The 15,574-nt window shown below is 48.6% G+C and overlaps 1 protein-coding gene across 2 annotated transcripts in view; it reads left to right on the top strand.

The window, feature by feature from the left end:
• PCSK2 (proprotein convertase subtilisin/kexin type 2) overlaps positions 1-15,574 on the top strand; it is a 213,885-nt gene that overhangs the window by 176,631 nt on the left and 21,680 nt on the right. For both annotated transcript variants that reach the window (XM_060123339.1, XM_060123338.1), the window contains one exon: positions 7,596-7,771. In XM_060123339.1, coding sequence (XP_059979322.1) covers positions 7,596-7,771 — 176 coding nt within the window. The remainder of the gene's footprint in view (positions 1-7,595; positions 7,772-15,574) is intronic.

The raw sequence follows: 15,574 nt of genomic DNA, 5'->3' as shown, positions 1-15,574 counted from the left end.
AGAGGACACGCCCCAGGCAAGCCCCTCGTTCGGATGGGCAGATCCAGGCAGAGTGACAGCCTCTGACTCGCCCCTGATGCCAAAGGCGGGCGGATGCAGCCCGGTACCTCAAAGACACGACCCGACCCCTGTCCGTGAACCCCGATAACTCACAGGTCTCAAGGCAAGGCTCTGAGGATCCAGGAGCCCAGCCCAGAGCCGGGGGGAGGCAGGCCCAGCCCCACAGAGGCTCTGAGCAAAGGGGCCGCCTTCTTGCGCTCCTTTAACCCCAGCTTGGTTCCTCTGTAGCCACTCTTACGGGTCCTAAGCGCTCAGGGGCAGGAAGGTCCAGTCCCCACCCTGTGCCCGGCAGGACATCCAGTGACTCAGGGCTCCCCCAGGGGAGCGAAAGGAATTCTTCCTGAGAAAGCCCTGGAGAGGTACTCAGGAATCGCAACAGAAGCAGAATTCTACCTTACAGATTTGGGGGGAACATTTTGTTCATTCTGGCTGGCAATTTCAAAAGTTGGCTGATTTTCCTCATTCTACTAATAAATGGGCCGTACTCTCCGGAGAATCTTTCCTTTCCCGAGCTTTCTGAGCTGGGGAGGTCTGGAGCGCCATCTGGTGGCCGACCCATATCACTGCTCGTCTCAAGGTGTTCAGTCACAGGGTAGGGAGGCGATGTCCCAACTGTCCCCTGGATCCCGGGTCTCTTGTCTTCAAAAAAAAGGCTAAAGTTAAGGTGCTGCAGTATCTCAGTCCAGAAAAAGAAAGGAAAGTGGAGACGATATGATAAAATGAGTCCTCTGAAGGGAGCAAGGAAAAAAATCATTGAGCATCTCTTCATCGGCCCGTGAGCCTTTTGGGTTTCTCTTCTACTCATACACTTTCTCATTTTTCCATGGAGGTTCCTGTCTTTTTCCTGTTAATTTGCACATGTTCTTGGTATGTCCCACAGATTAGCCCCTGATCAGTTTTAATCAGCGCAAGGATCTTCTCCCAAACTTTCACATGAGGCCATTAGTCCAACTAGATTCCACCTCTGTATGTCATGCCAGCTGGGGTCAAGTTTTATTTTTCTCCAAATAGTGAGCAAACATCCCCAATACCATCTATTTAATAATCCATCCCGTCCCTTTGATTTGTGGTACCACCTTCATTGTATATTAAGTTCCCATACACATGTGGTTAGTCTCTGTGTAAATATAATTTAGAGGAAACTTCCTAGCAACTGTGAGTCAGGAAGTGTAGCCACGCTCCTTCCTCTCCTGGGCCTTTGTATGTGCTCTCCCTCTGCCCAGAACACCTGCCCCCTACGGCCCACCTGGCCACCACCTCTTCATCCTGCAGCAAGCGGGTCCCCATGGCATCCTCCAACATCATTGCCCAGGCCAGTCCCCATCCACAGATAAAGATGCTGAATCTTCTCTTCCCAGCACTAATACTGTCAGTTATCACAAATTCTCGTGCCTGGTTCTTTGATCAGTATCATTCTCCGCAGGCAGACAACAGTGTCCACAGAGACAGGAGCCATGTCTGTTTTCTCTCACCTTTGCACCCACAGCAGGGTCTGGTGCACAGAGGATGCTCAAACTCTATTTGCTGAGTGACAGAAAGCAAGGAAGGAATAAAGAGAAGGAAGCGTCTACGGATAAACCCATGATAATCAGTAGAGATTAATCACTGAATAAAAGAATCGGTGGATGAATGGAGTTAAGGGATTAAGGGCATAAAGATCTAAGGACCCAAAGCTGATGGAATTTCTACCAGGTATCTCCCCTTCTACCAGCACTGTCTCACCTTTGTTACTTTAGCCCATTCAAATTAGTTCCAAGGAGACCTGGGCCTTCTCATCACCCACTTCCCCTCCCCAGCAAGGGCACACTGGGAATGTCCATCAGCAGTGAAGACAGGCAGGGGACCCCTTTGCATCAACACCCTAGGCCACTCCAGGCCAACGAGCATCACGGCCATCCATCCACTGTGTGTCATCTGGTTGCTGGAAATAGAGCATGTGAATTCCCAGCGGCTCATCTTTTCCATTTTCCTGTCAGAATCGCAAAATCTTGGGCCTCAAAGAGGGTCTAAAGTTCCCTGAGTCCGAACACCCACTGACACTTGCATGATGATAACAACAATAACAGTAGCAATAATAATAATAACATATTGTCTCTTCCAGTGTGTCTGGCACGATGCAAAACCCTTAACTCAACCCTCTTTACAGCTTTATCATACATTATTATATATTTTATAAAGAGAACATATTTATTATATATTATTATCCCTCTTTTACAGAGAACGAAACTGAACATGGGGCCACAGAGCTAGTAAATTATAAAACAATTTAGTATCCAGCGCAGCCTGGGTCCCTGCACTAAAACATTTGAAGAGCTTCTCTCTCTTTTTTTTTTTTTTAATTAATTAATTAATTAATTTTTGGTTGCGTTGGGTCTTCGTTGCTGTGCGTGGGCTCTCTCTAGTTGCGGTGAGCGGGGGCTACTCCGTTGTAGTGTGCAGGCTTCTCACTGCGGTGGCTTCTCTTATTGCGGAGCACGGGCTCTGGGCATGCAGGCTTCAGAAGCTGTGGCACGCAGGCTCAGTAGTCGTGGCGCACGGGTTTAGTTGCTCTGTGGCACGTGGGATCTTCCCGGACCAGGGCTTGAAACTGTGTCCGCTGCCCTGGCAGGCAGATTTTTAACCACTGTGCCACCAGGGAAGTCCCGAACAGCTTCTCTTTTCCTGCTCTCCTGATGTAGCCTGGACCCAGCCTGGAACAGCACGCCTCCAGTGACGGGAAACTCACTCCCTCACAACAAAGTCTGTTCTGCCTTTGGACATGGGTAACTCTAGAAACTTCTTCCTTAAGATGAGCTCTCTCTTTGACTTCTGTTGCCTGTTTCCATGAGCACAGCTGTTGCCACTTCTTCTAGCTAACACATGGCAAGGAGAGAGGAAGATTCCAATTAGTCTGGCTCCCAAAGAGTAAATGCTCTGTAACACGCGGACCGGTACATCCGGGCTGTCCCAAAGTCTTGGTGCTGTCTCAAAGCTTTAATAACTTCAAAACTTTTTTGAAAGTTTAATTACTTACATTTCCTTATCCACTTATTTATATGTTTTGAAGAGAAAGGTTAATTTCCATTTTTTATTTTAAACATGACTTTATTAAAGTAACTCTTTAAGACAACCTAATTCTTTTCTTAGTTTTAATTTTTAAATCAGTGTTTGGCATCTTTAGCCAAAAGGGACTGAGACAAAAAATCGAAATTGACAGTGTATTATTCAAAATTCACAAAACCAAATAAATGGACAACCAATATAAATAATGAACCCTTCAAATGATGTTTCTTGCAAGTTTGTCAGATTTATACCTCTGAGAGTATGAAAAAGGCTCGAAATGCATCACGCCTTTTGGGAGATGCTATCTCTTGCCTTCAGCCCCTTCCAGGACTCAGGAGTTGCAGCTGGGTGCCCACCATGTGCCGGTCCTGCTGGGGGGCAGGGATGCAGCAGTGAGCCAGCAGACAAGACACCTGCCCTCACACAGCTTGGAGTCTAAAGGGAGACCTAGACAAGGAGCAAACAAACACGACAATATCCGATCATGATTGCCGGTTGCCGGGGCACAGCAAGTGACTTGAGGGCAGGTCCTACAGCATCACCCCTGGGCGTCTGCAGAGCCCCTCAGAGCAGCCCCAGGCTGGGGCCAGGCCAGGTGGCATTGGCCTTACCTTCCTTCCTCTGAAGGCAGAGCAGATAGACTTATGCATCTGCTAACGAGTGCTCCTTTGAGCAAAGATTCTAAAAGGAGTTTGAAAACCGCACTGTAGACCATTATCAAAATACCCTGAAATTTCTCTACCAGCGATGAATTGCTTCCACATATTTGGCCAATAAAACTCCTAATAGTCCAGTGAGTTTGTACGTATTTTATCTGAGTTTTTAAACAAATCAGTAAAAATCGCTTGTTGGCACAATGATTAACATGTTTCCAGATCCTTAAGACCTAGACCAGCATGCGTCGGCTCCCTAGCCTGCAGATGAACACTAGTGAACACAAAAGTGGCGATGATCGACACTGAGGTGTGCGGACGGACGTAGCACTTCCTGGTGTCCGTACAAGCTCACCTTTTGTAGCAGGAGGAGAGGCAGAGGATTTAGCTCAAACCCCTGGGCTGTGCAGCCCCTAGAGCCCAGGGCTGCAAGCAAGCCATGCAGCAGGCGTGAGGCTCAGGTTCTAAAAGGCAGGAGGGACTCACAGATTCACTGCTGGTCATGAATGCAGTGCTCAGGCTGGCGGAAGGGCAGGGGACAGAAATGCTTGACGTGCAGGCTCTCCTGCCATCACCTCGCCGCAGCCAGCAGAGCATTGTGCAAACGTGAGGATGCCGAGTCCTGGCTCCCTGGGCTTCCCACTCTCCTCCTGCCTCTCACTCTCACTCTCTTGCCTTCCCCATCTTTCTCGCTCTCTCCCCCTCCCCACCCCCCTAGACCATCCAGGGACAGAGTCCCTCCCTAAAAACCCTTGGGTCACCCTGAGCCTGGGTCTTGGCCGCTAATGGGGCAGTTGCCTGCAAAAATTAATACTGTATCTCATTCAATTCATGCATGCCTCATTCCCTCCAGCTTAATGAGATTCAAAGAATGCTGGGGGCCTGGGCCCTGAATGTGAATGAGAGCCCTGCTCCCAGCCCGTGGCCGCCCCTGCCTCCCTCGATGCTGAACAGTCCGGAGATTAATACACAACAGCTCTGATGTTCTGGGCGGCACAAAGGGAGCGAGGGCGGGATGAAGAGGGAGAGAGGCAGAGAGACAGGACCTGCAAAGAGAGAGGGCAAAGGGCACCAGCTGGTGACAAAATGCAAAGTCGCCACTGTTTGGCACGTGGGACGGTCCGGGTGCACTTTGGCCAGAGTTGAACTCCTCCCTCTTTTCAATGGAGGCAGGCTATTCAGTGCTGGTCATCCGGGCACTGGATGAGTTCAAGACCATCTGAGTTTCCTCCTTGCAGACGAGTGAATACCAGCCTCTCTGCGACATTTCCAGTCCACAAAGTGGACACGACTTGTGAGAAGAAGCTGTGCTCTTCAGTTTACTCTGTAAGCTGTCGGCCACCTTTGTTAAACAGACTTTCTAAATGAACAAAATATACGTGGGCCAAAAGTGAAATGTGGAGTTTTAGATTTCCTATCCCTGACGAAATGAACCATAAAACTTAGCTTCTGGAAAGTTGAAACCAAAGGCTATGCTTACGCTGTAGGAGCTTTCTCCAGGAGAAAGGATATTAACTAATAATTAGACTTGTTGGCAAAAACGGTGACCTGATTTATGAGTAGAGGATGGAAAGTCTGGACCTGTTATCCCTGCTAGGGAGAAACTCAACTAAATTAGGTAATTATATCATGCATTTATTCACCAAATAATTGGTGAATATCAAGCTTAAGATAAATTCCAAGCGCCATGCTGATGCCCAGGGACATAGAAGTACACAGAATAGACACATGCCCTGTACGCAAAGACCTTGCTGTCTGGTGGTAAATGAAACACACAAATCAACAATTGTAAGAGAAGGCTGACAGTGCAGTGCTAACAGAGGAGGCTGCCAGTGCAGTGCTAACAGAGGACCTGCAGAGCTGGACCCACAAAGACTTCAGGCGAAAGGCCTACTGAGATCATAGGTTAGACAGGAGGAGGGTGAACTCTGGGGAACATTGCAGTGCAAGTGCAAGGGAGGGGCCATGAGACGTGGGAGGAGGAAAGAGAAAAGACAATTTTCTGTCAATTTCATGGGCCCTGTAAGAGCCTGAATCTTCCTGCTTTATATTTTTTTCTGGAAAAATGTTTATCTCAGAATTAACAAAACATGCATGTAAAAGCATTAACTTTATACCCCCAATGTCCCAATTACCTAAACAGCCATTCTCACGTCAGGTTGCACTTCAAAACCACCTTAGACCAATACCTGCTTAGGCCCCGTGCAAATATTCAGAAACTCCAGGGACCGGGGAGAAGCGGCCCAGGCACAGTATTTAGGAAATGCTCTGCAAATGACCCTATAATTGGGAACTGCTTTAAGATATACAAGCCTATTACCTGCAACTAGAAAAGGAAAATCAAGATGCGAAGGCAGTCCTATAACTTTATTCAACAATAAGCAGTTAGTTCTCATCCACATGAACTGTCTGTAGATTTGGGGCCTTTTTTTTTTTTTTAATTTATTTTTGGCTGCGTTGGGTCTTCGTTGCTGGGCACAGGCTTTCTCTTGGTGAGTGGGGGCTACTCTCTGTTGCAGTGTGTGGGCTTCTCACTGCAATGGCTTCTCTTGTTGCGGAGCACAGGCTCTGGGCGCGCAGGCTTCAGTAGTTGTGGTGCGTGGGCTTAGTTGCTCCGTGGCATGTGGGATCTTCCCAGACCAGGGCTCGAACCCGTGTCCCCTGCATTGGCAGGCGGATTCTTAACCACTGTGCCACCAGGGAAGTCCCTGTCTGTAGATTTTTGAAAGTGGTGACAGGTACATAGGTAACCAATGTATATCAATCTTCCTTCCTTAAGTTGGTGTGCACACCACATTAGGTGATGCTTGTATAATAATGTCCTTTGACCACCAGGGACAAGTAAGAAGGGTCAGAAGCCAGCCTCCGACTATGTACAGACCAGCCCTTCGTTTCAAAACTCCCGTGGATGGAAAGACTTAGGTCAGCTTCAGCAGCACTCTAGGTCCCTTGCTACGAAATAGCGTATCAAGCAGAGAACAATCTTGGCCCCAAACAGCAATGTTTAGAGGGTAATGATGAAGGAACAAATGCCCTTCCCGTTGGCTGCTGCTGAGTGAACCCTGGACAGGCTTTTCCTAGACAGCCCAAGGGTGATGTGAACCGTGGGTGCCACAGGCCTGGGCTCCTCCTGAGTCCCTGTACACACAGTCACACAATCAGAGAAAACTTCCCAGCGAGAAGTCACTCCTACAAGGCATCATAGAAGCACACACTTTACGAAGGTGGCCTAGGGGAGAAGGAGGAGGGGGTGTATCCTGCACCCCACTGCAAATATATTTTAGAATGACCCCTTCAACATTTCTGTCCCCCTAGCCAAAGCCCCTTCTCAGCTACGATGCAACTGAGAGTTCCTTCCCTGCCCCTCCCCCTTGCACTGTCCTGCCCCTCCCTCTGCCCCTGCCCCCTGCCCTCTAGAATTGTTCCTTAAATATCTAAGAGCAATCTCCTCCCCACACTGTCATGCCCAGTAGATTTATTTCTCCTCTGAAACGTGTCCCCCATCACCCCCCCAGTCCCTGGAAGCCAAGCTTCCCATCAGAAACAGACCACATTAGGAATTCTAGCAACTTTTGCGAGGGGGATAAAATTGTCTTCAAATAGTTGCATAAGGAAAGGAGTGGGTGGGGTCCAAAAGGATGGAGTGGATCGGTCAGTGCACCTGCCTGATCCTCTGATCACACACACAGCGCGAGGCTGGATTCAGGATCGCCCGGCTGAGCCCAGGGCACCAGGAAGGCAGACCTCCAACCACGCCCAGGACCCCAGCCCCCTACCCCACCTTGCCTCCTGTGAACCGGGGACCGGCACCCAGAGCTCCCCGGCCCTCACTGTCCACAGGGATCCGGATGCTGGACCAGCCCTTCATGACGGACATTATCGAGGCCTCCTCCATCAGCCACATGCCTCAGCTGATAGACATTTACAGCGCCAGTTGGGGCCCCACCGACAACGGGAAGACGGTGGACGGGCCCCGGGAGCTCACACTCCAGGCGATGGCGGACGGCGTGAACAAGGTAAGGTCGTTCCTGCGCCAGGAAGCCCTGAGCCACACCCGGGGAGGAGGGGTACGGGGTGGGGGTGGGGGAGGGGGAGGGGTGAAGAGTGGGGGAGGGGCGGATCGCTGGTGCCGGTTGAGCACAGCGAGGGGCAGGGCTGCGGTGGAGGTGGGGCTGTTACCCTGTGCCTTAGCTCAGGTCCTTCGAGAAATGGACCCCAAATTGGGTTAGAGGTCCAGACTTATTGGAGGGAGCGCCTGCGAAGGACAAAGGCAAGGGGGCGGGGGCCCTCCGGAGGGCGACGCTATCCTGGCCCCTGCGAAGGGAGCGGGGAAGGAGGGTCCCACAGGGAGCTGCACTAGCACCCCACCGTGCAGACGTGGCTGGGAGCAGCCCTGGGAGCGGGGTCTCCGCGCAAACTGGGTGTCTTCAGAGCACAGCAGGGGAGCTGCGTCCAGATGTTCCCGTGGGGGAGTCAGCGCGCGTTTTCGTGGCTGCCCATCCCCGGGGTCAGTCCGGGAATGGGCAGTGCCAAGGAGCAGGGACCAAAGCAGCACCTCAGAGGGAGGCAGCCGGGAGCCGCGGGTCACTGTGCGGGGGAGCGGCCCGTGGGGAGCGGCAGGAGGTGGCCTCTGTGATCCCAGGGCAGAGTCCCCCTGCAAACCACAGCCAGGCCAGAGTCTCCCTGGGTTCAGGTCCCAGGTCCGCTCTTCAGGGGCTGAGTGTCTATCCGCAGTGACCTGACCTCACTGCGCCTCCGTTTTCCTGCCTGTAAAATGGTGATAACGGTGCATTTCTCCTGGGGTCGCTGTGAGGTGTGAGATAGACATGTAAGTGCTGGCCCTGGGAGGCCCCACAAACGGCTGGTGTTTGCCTGGGTCGTTAGGGACTCTTAACCAGCCACCCCAAAACTTTGAGGCATAATGCACAGTGTTTCACTAGGGCTTGTGGACTCTGTGGTCCAAGAATTCAGATGGGAACGGTGGGGATAGCCTGTCCCTGCTCCACAATTGCTGGGCCTCAGCTGGAAGTCTGGGGACTTGAATCACCAGGCTGGTGTGTGTTTGCAGGCCCCTGTGAGGGGCTGAATTACTGGCCATTGGTGCCACGGCACCGTCTCCTCGGGGCACTCAGTCACTTTGTCTTAGTCTTTTCCCAGGATTGGACTTTCCATCAGGTTGATGCGATGCCCTGTCCCTGCCCTCAGCCCGTCTGAGACAGCCACAAAGATCCCTGGCATTGGAATGGCACAGTGCAGTTTACGGGGGGGGGGGGGTCGCCAATAGGATGGCGGGGGAGGGGCAGGAGGTAGTGCTGCTGCCCCATTTCAATGCCCAGACCCTTAGGAGTTTATAGGGTGAGACTTCTGACATACAGACAGCTATTTCCTTATTGCATTGTTCACGGTGTGGCTGGAGAGAGACGATTGCACATCCAGGCCCGGAACCAGGTGACAGTGACAGCACATTACCCAGGGGAACACCTGGCAGATGCCTCCCTTCCCCATCAGACACGGATTTTCACTGAGAAGCATTTTTTGACACCTGAGGCCAAAAGAGAGTCAGAGAGTAGGTGACATCTGGCCTCTGTCAGAGTTGATAGTGCAGATGGGCTCAGTGCAGTACATCCCCGGGCGAGTCCTGTCACTCTCCATGAGCTTCTGAACGGCTCCATCACATTTCAAGGCAGGGTACTTCTCTCTTTCCATCCCTAGCGTCCCCTGCTGCAACTAAAAAGGCTCTTTCAAGTATGATTGTTCTGCAAAGCATGCCAAGTACGCCAGAACTTAGGAGAATAATTTGTTATGACTTATCTTCAGCTGACAGCACGTAAATATTTTACAAAGTGGAGTATGGTGAAAAATAGTTTCTCATTTGACTTTTCCCCAAGCTGTAGGAAGGATTCTTTCCTTATTTCAAGGTGAAATTTTTTTGGACAGTGTTATAGAATTGTGTGAGCAATGGGGTATTATACATGAGCAAAAAAGACTTCCTCTCAGTTATTTCAGCTGACTGGTCAGGTCTAAAGGAAAATGTACCCCTGAAAGGTGATCTCCACCTGAACAAAGGAGTCAGATAATTACCTGTTACACTAAAGAAATTCTTACGCTTGCCTTTGAATTTTAGCATCTTGCAGATAGGTTTTGTTTGACCAACACTGTAATGATAAAAGGGGAGAGGAAGAGGAAACAGAGGATAAGAGAACTTTCCAGGGATGTACCATCTGCCACGGACCCCACCACTCCCTATCGGATGACATCTGCTTCTCACATAAACATCACCTACCGGGCTCCTTAGGGATTTGAGTTTGCATCTCCTAAATTTTCTCAATAAATACTTAACAGAGACAGCAAGCAGCTGGCATGAAGTAAGAGAAGAAGGAAACCTTTTCCCCATTTGTTTATTTCAATTTTTTCCTCTTTATAGTCTATGTGTTGAATTTACAGTTAAGACATTCTTCACATTACATATGGGAGTAGATGACAGACAGAGACCCCTGAATTATGATATATCTTGGAACTGACTTAGTTCAGGATCCTGCAGAAGTAGACCCTGAGGTGAGGGTTGAGTTCAGGTAGTTGATTTGGGAGGTAAAGGGAGTGAGTGGGGAGGTACAACAGGGAAGAAAGGGGCTATTAAAGGATTTGTTATCAAGTCAGCTACTACCGTCAACTGGAGCTTAATCCCACGGGGAAACTGGGAAACCATGCAGCACACACACTGAAGTTATCCCAGCCGGCGGCACGGGAGCTGGCGGAAAAGTCAGTGGTTCAGGTTGTTCCCAAGGGGTGTAAATGTCCCAGCACTTTCAGCCGGGAGGGAGGTGTGCAGGGCAGCCTTCAGCCTCTGGGGAGAAATCCCTTACACGAAGAGACGCCTGTGCTGACATCTGGAAACCCCCAGCGCACAAGAAGCCACAAGCTCGAAGGAATACGGGCGACACCCACTACCATCTACCACAATCTCCAAGTGCAATTTGGGCAAAGCCTAATCTGAACTTGGAGTCATCTCTCTCTGGGTAATAAAGGACCAATATGGCGATGTGTTTGCTGGTCAGAAAAGGATGTAGCCCTTACAGAGAGACTGATGGAGAGCAAAGCCCAGCTGGTATGGGATACGGCATCTTACATCACTCTGACAACCAGAAGAGGAATTCAGAGACCACTAGAGGGTCTTGAGAGTGATGACTGACTCATGAACTTCTTTCCACATCTTAAGGAAATGCACCCAGGGCATACATCACTCTGACAACCAGAAGAGGAATTCAGAGACCACTAGAGGGTCTTGAGAGTGATGACTGACTCATGAACTTCTTTCCACATCTTAAGGAAATGCACCCAGGGCATACATCACTCTGACAACCAGAAGAGGAATTCAGAGACCACTAGAGGGTCTTGAGAGTGATGACTGACTCATGAACTTCTTTCCACATCTTAAGGAAATGCACCCAGGGCATACATCACTCTGACAACCAGAAGAGGAATTCAGAGACCACTAGAGGGTCTTGAGAGTGATGACTGACTCATGAACTTCTTTCCACATCTTAAGGAAATGCACCCAGGGCAGCTCTGGCACGTTTTCGGCTGGCTCTGATGACTCCACCCCAACCTCTGATTAATCACATCTCAGGGTTGCTACCAGAGGGAACATCTTAGGAATATTTAAAGACAAGGGAACAGAAAATCCTCTGAGGCACAGGCACGGATGAGACAGAGCATTGATAGTTTATTTCCTGGGCGGGGGATGGGAGGTTGCAAAGGGCTCAAACACAGATCCCAGATCTTGGAGCTGGAATATATTGTACTAGGGGTCATTTGCAAGACTGGCTCAAAAGCCACCATCCAGGAAGGGGGGCAGGGTGGGGGAGGCTGCCCAAGGAGACAGTGATTAATCAGGACGCGCGAGGAGGAGCCTGGTGCCCTGCTGAAATTTAATCAGAGCAGTGGGCCTGACACAGTGGCACAAGTGCCGGGGCCTCTGGCGGCAACGATGCCCCCTGCCAAGAAGCTCTCAGGACTCTTCCAGGAGCCCTGATTGATGCTCTGAAACCAAACGAAGCTTCCCAACTGCACAGGGGATGCCGCTGCTTGGAATCTGCGGTTCGGCCTCTGAGATGCCTTTCTCAGTTACAGTCCCTCCTTTCATCTCTGAGAAGGAGAAGCGGGAGGAAAAGCTGGCGGGTTTCTGGTGACCCTTCCTAAGCGTTGGCCAGCCCCAGGTGGGGCGGCCAACCATCCTGGTTGCTCGGGACTTTCCGAGGTTTTGCGCTGGGAGCCCCACTTCCCGGGAACTACCCAATCCCGGGCCAACCGAGGCGGTTGTCACTCACCTTTAAGCCTTCTTGATGGTGGCGACCCATCTGCGCCCAGGGAGAAACCCAACCACCAGGTTGAGGGACTGATGTGGACTTAAGCCTTCAACAGCCCCTGTGACATCAGAAAGGTTCATCACGGCGTGTTTGGATCCTGCTAGAAAGAGACAGGATGGCACGGGAGCCTTACCTCCAAGGTGGATACACGGCAGGACAAGTCAGGGGCAACTGCAGGTGTGGGGAAACACGGGCTCAAGTGAAGGATTTAAGCAGAGGCTACGTAGTGCCACCCTCCATTCGGCTTTCTTGGGGATCTGACACCCCACCCACTCCTGCTGAATTCCGTGGAACCCACGGGGGTGCGAGGCAGACGCTGCAGTCCCCTGGCCCGGGGGCGGCTTCCTGCGCGTCACCAGCCGCCTTTCCCTGCGCCTCTGCCTGAAGACCTGCCGACCCCACGGGAGGCGCTCCTAGTCCCAGGCCGCGCAGCCCGGACTGTGGGACGGCCGACGGCGCGCTGTCCTGGGGGCAGGTTCTCAGGGGTCTCCAGAGGCTGGGGGGAGGCTCCTCATCAGCTCACACTTGGTTGGCCCTTCTCCCTCCCCCCACCCCTCATGCTCACTTGTGTCTCCTGAGATCGCCCCCCAAGTCCTGGTCTCAGCATCTGTTTTTGAAGGGGCATAAATTGGGACCCACTGCTTCTCCCTGTAGGCGTGACCAGCAGTTCTCTGAGAGTGAGCTCCCTGTAGGCGTGAGCAGCAGTTCTCTGAGAGTGAGCCCCCGCTCCCAGGAGGGGTCCACTCATCTGTCACCCTTGTTTAAGGCTCTGTGTGACTTCACTGCTACCCCCAACATTCCAAGTACAGAAAAGAAGGGGATAAAGAATGAAAACATAAAACAGCTACACAGAAATATAATGCAGTCACTGATACTGTGCCAGAGAGGGACTTTCTACACGTAAAAGAGGAAATATTTACCCCCCAAAAAAGAGTAATAAGTATTACTGATAAAACCTTCCAAAATTTCTACAACTCTGGTCATTGTTAAAGCTGGTCAATGGATACAGGGAGATTCATTATACCATTCACTCTACTTTTCGTGACGCTTAACGTGTTTCAAATTAAAAGGTTTTTATTCACACTAAAAAAGAAAAAAAAAGCAAAAAGCAATTCAGTAGGTGGTTAAGTTGTCAAGAGTCAGAATATACATTTAGAGAAAAGTGAAAACAGCAACTGTCCTAATATTATACAAATGGCTACTTTTGGCTTGGGATAAAATTTTCTGGGACTATACTATATTCCCTGAATATATATATTTCAGGGACTATATTAAAAAGAGAGAGGTTTTTTTAATGCTGTATCTTTTTTTAATGTTATCTCTATATAAACTAAATGGAACCAAATGTGATGAACTTTATCAGTCAGGAGAGGCTACATTGTGCTGCAGTAACAAACAGCCCCCAAAGCTCAGGGGCTTGAAAGCACAAAGATTTATTTCTCAATCAGCTGCTCAGCCATCATGGTCAGTAGAAGGCTCTGCTCACCACAGTCTCCTGGGGATCAGAGCCGACACCTGGAACATTGCTACTCACTGTGCAGAGGGAAAGAAAGAGCTCTGCATAGCTGGCACTGACCGGTAAATGGTTCAGCTGAGGAATGATACCATGTATCTGTCACTCCCACTCACAACTCACTGATTAACACAGCTTATAAGACCCCACCCAAGCACAAGGGGGCATTATCATGGGCCTAGACAGTGGGCAGCTAGGAATATTTGACAATCAGCACCAATAGCTACTACAATGAGCCCAGAAAAACTGCTGGGTGACCAGTGATCTTGTGAGGACAAACACACAAATGTCAAATGTGTTTGTGAATAGGTTGAATAAAATTGTTCCATGAACTGTGAGTACAGAAAAGCAGTGCTTGTAAATCAATGCATAGTTTAATATGGTATTTAAATATATATTTGTAAAAAATAATAGACATAAGTAATAAAGTGGAAATTTTTCTGCAAGTCAAAATGCAAAATACAAAAGAAAAAAAAGTGGGTAAATATATATATGCAATATAGATGACAAAAACTTGGTTAAGGTCTTTAATATAGAAAGAGCTCTAACAAATCAATAAAAAGGATATCATGAAAGAAAAAATAGGTACAGGACATTATCTTTGGGGGCTTGGTGCTTTCCTAAGGTATTCATAAAGCAAGAATACTAATGAGCAGTAAAGGTATAAAAAGATAAGCTCATAGTGGAAAAAAATATATAACTCAAAACAATGAGGTACCAATTTTTTCCACCAAGCTGGAAAAACTATTTTTTTAATGATTCTAAATCTTGACCCAGATAGGCTGGATGTGGAGTTCTTGTGCACTGCTGGTGAAGATATAAATTATTAATAAGCCGTATAAAGAGCAATCATATGGCACTATGGATAAAGAATCTTCATTCATTCCTTTTCACCCAAAATTCCCTATTTTAAAAACTCTGCTTGAAGAAATAAACAGGAATACAAAGACATATATAAAATAATGTTCATTTCAGCACTTTAAAACCTAGAAACAGCCTTCCACGTACGTCTAAGAAAAAGAGTAAATAAATTATGGAATGGCTATTTAAGAAGACTAATAAAAACATATAACGTAGAGTAATATTTAATTATGTGAGGAAATGTTAATAATGTAATGGTAAGTGAGAAATACATTGTAAGCAGGGCCACAAAGGTGGATATACTTTATGCTCCCAATTTCATTCTTTTTTTTTTTTTAACATCTTTATTGGGGCATAATTGCTTTACAATGGTGTGTTAGTTTCTGCTTTATAACAAACTGAATCAGTCATACATAAACATATGTTCCCATATGTCTTCCCTCTTGTGTCTCCCTCCCTCCCACCCTCCCTATCCCACCCCTCCAGGCTGTCACAAAGCTCCAAGCCAATATCCCTGTGCCATGCGGCTACTTCCCACTAGCTATCTACTTTACTACGTTTGTTAGTGTGTATATGTCCATGACTCTCTCTTGCCCTGTCACAGCTCACCCTTCCCCCTCCCCATAACCTCAAGTCCGTTCTCTAGGAGGTCTGCATCTTTATTCCTGCCTTACCCCTAGGTTCTTCATGACATTTTTTTTCTTAAATTCCATATATATGTGTTAGCATATGGTATTTGTCTTTTTCTTTCTGACTTACTTCACTCCCAATTTCATTCTTAAACCTGTTCTTATACTTTGCATTTATATATATAACTGGCAGGAATACACAACATATCACCAGTGATTTTCTGTTCATGGGCGATCACATGGGATTTTTATTTTCTTCTTCATGCTCTAGATTCCAGTTCTTCCACAATGAATATGGTTTTCATTATAAAAATATAATGACTTTTTTAAAGTATGTCAGTGTTGTATTAAGATGTCGAGGTGACTGGAAAATAAAAATGAGTGTAATCGAGTGTTTAGGAAATACAAACTTTATCAGGCTGTCCTCACCAGTGTCTGCAGGCAGATACC

The sequence above is a fragment of the Lagenorhynchus albirostris genome, chromosome 15, assembly GCF_949774975.1.
Source record: "Lagenorhynchus albirostris chromosome 15, mLagAlb1.1, whole genome shotgun sequence".
Classification (NCBI taxonomy): domain Eukaryota; kingdom Metazoa; phylum Chordata; class Mammalia; order Artiodactyla; family Delphinidae; genus Lagenorhynchus; species Lagenorhynchus albirostris.
Note: the sequence above shows the minus strand (reverse complement) of the source record. Positions and strands in the feature narration are given on the sequence as shown.